This window comes from Falco rusticolus, chromosome Z (assembly GCF_015220075.1).
Source record: "Falco rusticolus isolate bFalRus1 chromosome Z, bFalRus1.pri, whole genome shotgun sequence".
Classification (NCBI taxonomy): domain Eukaryota; kingdom Metazoa; phylum Chordata; class Aves; order Falconiformes; family Falconidae; genus Falco; species Falco rusticolus.
In genome coordinates, this window is record NC_051210.1 from 30,885,501 (window position 1) to 30,894,342 (window position 8,842).

Below are 8,842 nucleotides of genomic sequence, written 5' to 3' on the forward strand. Positions count from 1 at the left end.
CAGGCAGGGCAGCCTCCCACCAAGGGCCCTTGCAGGGCCACTGCCCCACGCAGCGCCCAGAAAACTCTCTCGTGGGGAGCAGCTCCAGCAGCAGAGCCCCGTGCTCAGCCCCCAGTCCCACCCAGCGCTGCAGACGGGCGCCGGTGCTGCGCGTGGGGGTGCCCACGGGGCCTGCCCTAGCGGGACAGAGGGACCAGGGTCGCATCCCTGGAGACAGCTGAACACCAGGTCACGCCCCACAGACACCTCACGCCACCAACAGGTGCGTTGGCCCTGCTGGAAAGGGAAAAGAAAACGGCTTGAAAAATGGCTCTCTCCCTCGCTTGCTCCCCTGAATGCTAATCAGCGGCGCCGGCTAAAAATACCCAGCAAGGCTGGCGTGCGCACGGCAGAAGGGGAAAATGGGGGAGCCGGAGCCCCCAGCTTCCCGGAAGGAAAAGGGACAGGCGACAAACAGCCTTCCCTAAGTCCCCCCCTCTGCCCCTGGCGCCCGGCTGCCGGCACAGGCACGGTCCCCCTGCTCCCTCGCTCCGAAGCAGAGGTTCCCACCTCTCCTTCGGGAGGGCATCCCGGGTGTTGGCCGCGCAGCCGCCGGGCCACCCTGCGCCGGGGCAGGCGGCGGCGCCCCCCTCGCACCGGCTCCCACTCGCCGGCGCTGCAGGCGTTACCGGACGGGGCGTCCGGCAGCCGAGCCCTGCCGCCCACGGAGCGACGTGCGTTCCCGGCGGGGAGCAATCCCACCGGGGTTCACCGGGAGAGCACAAAAACAATGAGAGAGGAGTGCTGGGCCCGCCGTCTCCGCGGGCGCGGAGGGCTTTACCGGGCAGCCCTGCGTCGGGGGCTCGGTCCGCTGCATCAGAGCCGCCGGCACACCGCAGAGCGGTGACGGGGATGCACGGCGGCCCGGCAGCCTCCTGCAAGAGCAAGCGCTAACAAATAAATAAGAGACATAAAGAGGACACGTGCACGGAGACAAACGGCAGCCCTCTGCATCGGAACCGGCGGCAGGGGGTGCGCACCCCCGCGGCCCCCGGCCCTAGTTACGCGTCCCTCGCCACGTCCCCCGGCGCGGAGCCTGCCCGAGGGCGGCTTGCGGCCCCCCCCGGGCGGGGGGAGGGCGGGGAGGCCGGCCTCGCCGCCCCCGAGCCAAGGCGGGCCGACCCGGGGGTCGCAGGACCCCCCGCCACCCGCGGCGAGCATGGCGAGCCGCCCCCGTCCCCCCGTCCCCCCGCCCGCCGCGGCTCCCATCCATAATTAATCGCCGCCCCGCAGCCGCCGCGATAAGAGAGGGCGGGCGGGGACGAGGAGGCGGCGGCGACCGGGAGGCGGGGGGGGGAGCGTGTGCGCTCGCCGCGCCCGGCTCACTGCGGCCGGCGGCTGCCTGCCGTGCGGAGCGCAGCCCAGCCCAGCCGCCCCGTCGGGGAGCGCCGCGCTCGCATGGCCGCGCCGCGCCGCGCCGCCGCCGCCGCGGGGCCGAGGGGGGCCGCGGGAGGAGGATGAGGCGGGCGGCGGGGCGGCGGCGGCGGCGGCGGCGCGGAGGATGAAGTGGAGCGTGCGGGGAGCCTGCGCCGCGCTCTCCAGCTGCCTCCTGCTCGCCTGCGCCCTCAGCGCCGCCGCCGTGGGCCTCAAGTGCTTCTCGCTGGGCTCCGAGCTGAAGGGCGAGCCCTTCCGCCTGGGCACCGCCGCCGGCGCCTTCTACTCGGGGCTGCTGCTGGCCGCCGGCCTCTCGCTGCTCGCCGCCGCACTGCTCTGCTGTCGCCCGCCCGACGAGGCGCCCGCGGCGCCGGCTCCGGCCTCGGCCTCGGCCCTGGCCCCGGCTGGCGACCCGGACGCGGCAGGCGGCGGCCCCGGCGGGGGGGAGGCGGCGGCCGTGCCGTCGGGGCCGGTGGAGAAGGCGCCGCCCGGGGGGCGGCAGAACTTCCTGCTGCTGGGGGTGCTGGTGTTCATGCTGGGCGTGCTGAGCGCCTTCGCCGGCGCCGTCATCGACGGCGACACCGTGTCGCTGGTGGAGAGGAAGTACTCGCACTACTGCCTGCTGCAGCCCGGCGGCGCGGCCCGGCCACGGAGCGGCCCCGCGGCCCCCGACAGCTCCGCCGCGGCTCTCCGCTGCCAGAAGCTGCGGGACTACCAGCAAGGCTTGGTGCTCTCCACGGTCTTCAACGCTCTGGAGTGCCTCCTGGGCCTGCTCAACTTGCTGCTCGTCAAGAACTACAAGGCCTCGCAGCAGCGCGGGCGGCGGAGGCGGCGGCGGCGAGCGGCACCGGCGACGGCGGCGGCGGGCGGGCGGCGGCGGCGGCGGCGGGGCGGCGGCGGCGGGCGGCGGGCGCCGCGCCACAGCCAGGGCTCCCTCTTCTCCGGCGGCGAGCCCGAGCTCAGCCCCGGGGACTGCCCCTTCCAGGCCGTCTCCTACATCAACGTGGGCGTTTTCCACGTCTTCGACGAGGCAGGCGTGGAGGTGCACTGCGGCGGGCATCCTTCCGTCGAGCTGCCCGGCTACTCGCCCATGGACCCCGAGCTCAACGCCTCCTACCCCTACTGCTACCCGCTGCCCAGCGAGCAGCCCCCCGCCTACGAGGAGATCTACCCCGGGGAGCCCTGCGCTCAGGGCACCTAGCGCCGACCGCCGGCGGGACTCCCGGCTCCCCGCCCGGCCCCCGGCTCGCCGTGACACCCGGGAGCGGGAGCGGGTCGCCCGGCGCCTCGCAGCCGCGGGCTCGGGAACAGCCCTCGCACCGCCGACGGGACGGCCCGGCGCAGCGGGCCGCGGGCGGGGTGCCGCCGTGCCTCTGGCTCTGCGGAAGCTTCTCCTCCCACCCTCCCTCTCCGCTTTCCCCCTTCTCTTCCCCCTCCCCTCCCTCACACCGACCGTCCGTCCGTCTGTCCGTCCCTCTGTCCGCCGGCGGCTGAATTTTCCAAAGGCTGCGCAAGAAACGCCTGAGGGTTGGTTCCTACGGCCGCCTCTCCTCCGTAGCCAAGTTTAGTTCCCTTCGAGTGATTCATCAGTCTCCAGCTTTAGCAGTCCAGAGTTACCCATTGTTGATAACCAGCCAGTGTAAGGAAAAGGTGTCATGAAGCTTCTTTACCTCTCAAAAGAGCTAAATTTCTAAACAACGCAGAGACATTTGTGTCACGTTTACTAGAGGTGTATTGGGGATCTTTAACGTTTACACTACTCCTTGGGAGAATCGAGTTCTGTTTTAAGATTTAGTGAGTTAAAACATTCGTTGGTCTTGTAAGATGCACATTGAGAAAAACCTGCACTTTGAAAAAGAAACAGGAAAAAATCAACAACGTTTTTGTACACTGACGTGCCTGCTTTTGTTGATAACTTCTTACTGTAAAAGCTTTCAGAAGTCTATAGTGAAAAATGTTTGGTAAATTCACTGCAGTTTAAAATTGATGATTAGTTCCTTTACTAAAACAACTGAGATGTTGCTAGGATATGGCAGTTAAAAGGAAAGTCCAAATGTCATACACATTCCTTTTTGTAAACAGGTTCTCTGTTTTTAATGCAAGGCAGGATTTCTTTTTGTTTTACACAGGTGAAGGGTTTAATTCTATTTTGTACAACTACATAGTTTACCTTGTAAAGAGTTCCATTTTACCTGTTACAATTCATCAATCTGGTAAGCTTGAATATTAAAAGTTTTATTTGAAATATATATATATTGTAAAACAGCCTTAACTGGTGCAGTGGTCACAGTTTTAAAGATTTAAGAAAAAAAAAAAGATAAACCATCTTGGAAGACATCTTCCAAATGTGTTTTCAAAACAGTAGTTATACTCCTATTACGAGAATTTTCTTTTTTGTTTAAAAAAAAAAAAAAAAAGAGGCCACTTTAATTCCTGAAGGGGGGGTAGGGTGGGGGGATGGATAATAGCACTGTATGTGTTAACTCTTTCTGAACTTAGAGGTATTAAAAAGGCTTTCTGCAAAGAGAAAAACTGCTAAATCCTTCTTTTGGATTTTGCTGTGGAATGCCAGTACCAGATAGTGTAAGAAAGTGCTAATTAAAGAAAAGCAGGTATGGCGTATTTTATTACATCATTTGAGAACAGGTAAAGGCTTAATTTCATGTTGCACACAGAACCAAAAAGCAACTCTTCAGGTTGCATTTAGTTCAGTACCCCCTCCCCCAGGTACAGCATACTAAAATGAAATATTACAAAATAACATTTCTATTAATCCTGTGTTTGGAGCCTGCTGCATAATGCCAGTGTATCAGCTACCCAGAAACAGAGAGAGAGTGTTAAGGGAATGCAAAGTTACAGTCTATTTCTGTGGTTGATGCAAAATTATTGTTTAACTTTTAGCTGCAGAGAGACTGACGTAATTTAAAGCCTTGGAATCGGAGAGAGAAGATTTTAACCTAAAAATATTAAAATCTCTGCACTGTTTTGTTTTCTAAATTGTCTTGACTTGCACACTTTCTATAATCTGAAATGCAGAATGACTGAGAAGTCTTAAAATTGCAAACTGATGTCTGTGAAGCTCACAATTAAAGCTGTAATCTAGAGAAGACAGTTAAAAGCAGCAGTTGCCAATTTGCCAAGTAATTCTAAATAGCGGAAATTTAAAATATAGCTCTTCTTGGCCAGCAGATTTTCTTGTGCAGAATGCCAGCCTAAAACATATGCCCTGGCTAAGTCCCATTTTAGTACTGAAGACTAGTTTTATGCTAGCTCTCTGCAGATGCATGTCCTTAACCCCTCATGGGGAAGTGACCAGGAAGTCCTGTAGTCTTTACGTATAATACTCATTTAGGCACAAAACCAATCCTGTAACATACTGCATTGCTCATACAGATGAGATTTTGCAAAATGAGTAACTAAAGCAAGGAGGTCAAATCCTTATGTGGGTCTCCAGTTGGATGTGACAGCGTTAGTACCCTGTACTGAATTAAATGGGAACTGCTAGGCGGCAGGGTCATTTTGAAAAACAGACCAGCTAGGTGCCTAAATAAAGATGCAGAAGTGTAATAATAGTTGTTGGCTTTAAAAAAATTGGCTATACACACTGTAGTTCATGGAAGTTGTATCTTAGTTTTACTTAAGGAATTGATTTTTGACATAAAAAGACAGTATTTTACTTAACTATTTTAGGAATTGTGAACTAGACAGTTCTGAAACTCCAGATGTTCCAAAGATCAGTGCTCAGGGAAATAAATGGAAAGTCAAGAAAGCTACCTATTATACTCAATTGTTTAAATGTAAACAATTTTAAACTATGAATTTTTAAGATTGTTAAATTCATAACTTTTTTTTTTGTATGTGTGTGTGTACATGTGTAAGTGTGCTTGCGTTTTATTTAAGTCTGTTCAGAATGCCATTGAATTAGGATATTTATTTGTGGCTCAGTTTTAGTTCCCAAATTTCTACTTCATTTGGGCTTTTATCCCCTGTAATAGTTTAATTTAGTGGTGGACAGATTGCCAGAATAACGTCCAAGTTGGACTCCCACAGAAGCCAGTAGGCGTCATTTCATTGACTTCAGTGGGTCTGGGCACAAATTATATGTAACACCTACTCTATATTGGTCTTCTGGCATGACAGGGTGCAGCAGTGGCATATTATTTCTCAGTTAGTTATTATTTGTATGGACAGCAGTATTAAGGGAGGTCACCTATGGTATTATCCACATTAAAAAAAAAAAACCAGGAAAAAAATTGGCAGGCAAATTGACTAAACAAGCCATGTTTTCTTAAAGATGGTATACAAATGTTTCAGGTATCTGGTGACTAACTTTTCCGATAAAACACAAGTATTTATTTCTCAGTGAGAAGAAACCTATAAATACAGGATACAAGATGAGGCTTCACAAGCATGATTGCAGTATTGTGAAGCCATTTTTAGTAAACCTGAATCATCACTCTATCTTCTGAGCAATAATGTTAGAGTGTATAAACTGTACCATGCCGAAATTGAAAATAGGCTGGTGTGGGAAGCATCAGAGCGTAGATTAATTACCTGAGAGGACTGATACTGTCCCTTTATTTTCCATTCCCTGTCACCTGATTGTCGAGGTGAATGCAAGCCTGATCAATTCATGTCACTGGAGGATGTTAACTGCAAGGCTTTTGCCTTAAGTAGCAAAACCAGGGAGATCAGAAGAGAAACATCATGTGTGTGCTATGAAATCTCCACATTGCTTAGCTGAAGTAACGACAAAACCGCTTTTTGCCCCGTGGCTTGTTAATTTGCTTGCAGCTTTACTCACATCTGTTCAAAGGGAAGGAAGAATAGACGCAATACTGCTGTTTTGGTCACAGTGTAGTACTGATTTGGTAGCAGAATGCTTCCAGCTTTCCTGTCCCTTTTGCAGGTAATAGCAGCTAGTCAAGGAACGAAACGGTGGAAAATCAAGTCTGCTGTCTTTGATGGGACAGAATTTGCCTTCATGTGGAAAAAAAAATGTATTCCCACCAGCCTATTAGCAATTCACATGAATTATTTTCACACTCCAACATCCTTGCTTAAATTGGTTACTTATACTTTGCATTGTAATGGACAGACAGAATATACATGAATCTAAAAACAGGTAAAAATGATGTTAGAGGGAAATTGTATTAAAGTAGTACAGATTTTACTCAAAAGTTTGATTTCACTGTAGGACTTCTTTGGTTCACCAAAAAGCGCTATGGTGGCTGGTATAACTTAGACATATTTCAGACATACTGTTTAATCATCAGAAAAGGTTTCTGAATGTTCACAAGAACAGCAGTCTGTTTCTGCTTTTGGACATAGTACATATGAAAACCTTTTCTTCATTTTGCCATTTAATCTAAGATTGATCCTCAAGAAAATGTCAGTAATTGATCTTGTAATTTTAGGATCAATAAAATACATTTTAAAGCACAGCATATCCTATAAGAAAAGCCTAATGCTCTTCATTTCATATTCTTCATTGTCTTAGATGGATGTCTAATAGTAAAACTGAAACTAGGGATGTAATTACCACTTCCATTACAAAAACATGTTTTTCAGGGACTTATAACTTGTACAAGTGGAATCCTGACATAAAATTCCAGGTTTTACCATGAAGTCAAGTCTGTTTCCATGAGTTAGATATTTCCCTGTTACAGGATGTTCCAATAAAAATATTGCTTTATTACCAGATAAATTCAACTGGTGAAAATCTAGATCTGTTAATTTCGTGTGACGGCACTCGTTTTAAGTATGCTAAAGTTACCTTTCAGCAGTACAGGCTCGCATTTCCAATTAAAATGTGTAAGGGTAAGACTGAATTTCTGACTGTCACTGTCCAGTTTTTGAATTTCTTCATTATCTCTCAGTACTTAATGGCATGGGACTAGCTCTTAGTATATGTTCCAGAATCAGTAGTAGCTGATCTATTAAGTTTAGCAAATAAAAGGTGGTTTCCAGGAAACCCACAGGCTAATGTAGTGCTGGGGGAAAATCTTCAAAAACTTGTTGCAACAATTTGGTGTATGGTGTGTCCTGCCCAAAAGGAGGCACTGCCCAAACAAAGCAACTAGAAGAAATCTGAGAGTTTAAGTTGGATGCGAGGTGTTTGTATGTTATATCTATCACAGTATTGGTTCTGAAACTCTTCCCCTTCAATAAGTTTCTGAGAGTGAAATCCACAAATTGGTGTTGTCAAAATTTTATTCAAATAACTGCCTTGCTTTCTGCTGGCCACCTGGGCTATGTACTTTCCACCCAATGTTCAGGCACCTCGTAAGGTTCTGCTGAGGTTTATGGGTATGTCACCCTGATGTCATCCTAGATAATCTGAGACTGAAGATTAAGTCATTTAAGAAGCTATAAGACTCTCTTAGGAAGAGTGTATTTTTCCTTTCCAGAGAGAAAAAATCTGATGTCCTTTTTCACTCCTTCTTCAGACCCAGCTGCGTTAAACTTCAGTGAGTTTACCCTGAGGTAGGAGTGGAGATGACACTGCAGACTGCTACTTCTTCAGTCATCGAGTTTTAGATATCTGGAAGACCTCCATAAACTTTATGGAAGGAAACACTTCTGGTGAAAAACACATACAAAATGGCTCTGACTCATCACCAGATCACAGAAAATTTAATATCCTGAGTGAAACTATCCAGTAGATGTATCCCAGTAGAAATACGGCCTAGCAGAAGTTCCCAGTGTTTCACTTCTGGATTTCTGCTGCTGGCATGGTTTTGTCTAATGGATATGTTAGGAAGTTCATTTTATGGTCTTTGCAAATGAATCATTTGTTTCACTACAACATATAGGGAATAAACACCTACTAAATACTGCAAGCATCCTCACCATTTGGTCTCCTCTGTGGCCATTGTTAGCAGAAGATAAAGTGAAGTGTGGGAGGAGAGAAAGCTTATCTTGATCCACTTAATGGGTTCAGAGGACCAAACATTTCAATGCATTCATTGGTTTTATATTAAGATACTGGATTTGGGGATGGAAGAGTACCTATGATATCAAAAAGGATTATTTTCCAGGCATATATTTTTGGAAATCCAATACTTGGGTGTAAAGAGGGTTCTTTCGCAGGTTCTACATTTTAAATGAAAGCTTATCTCACAAAAATACTCAGTGAAATCTCCAGGCACTAGGGAGATTGAGTGGAGCTGTCCTGAAAATTACTGAATGCCACCAGCTCCTGTAGAAGTCATATAAAGAATTTGGCACATGGTACGGATGGAGCCTTATATGCCAACATCCAAATTTCAGCATTTCCTTACAAACGAAGGAAGCAACAGCACAAAGCTATACTACAGAAAGAAAAGCTCCAGATGATAATATGCAGTCCTAGGCAACTAGGCAGACGTGGATTTTGGATGAGCTACATACAGTTTCAAGGTGTATGTAATTACCATGCTTTCATGAT

General features: G+C 49.6%; 1 protein-coding gene across 1 annotated transcript; it reads left to right on the forward strand.

Moving 5' to 3' along the window:
- Window positions 1-1,317: 1,317 nt before the first annotated feature.
- Window positions 1,318-5,682, forward strand: TMEM271 (transmembrane protein 271). The gene has a single exon (XM_037374283.1). The coding sequence runs from the start codon at window positions 1,541-1,543 to the stop codon at window positions 2,612-2,614; it is 1,074 nt and encodes a 357-aa protein (XP_037230180.1). The 5' UTR covers window positions 1,318-1,540; the 3' UTR covers window positions 2,615-5,682.
- Window positions 5,683-8,842: the final 3,160 nt, after the last annotated feature.

Bases quoted from the DNA above. Each gene is read 5' to 3' on its own strand.
- TMEM271 (XM_037374283.1), top strand. From the start codon at position 1,541: ATGAAGTGGAGCGTGCGGGGAGCCTGCGCCGCGCTCTCCAGCTGCCTC.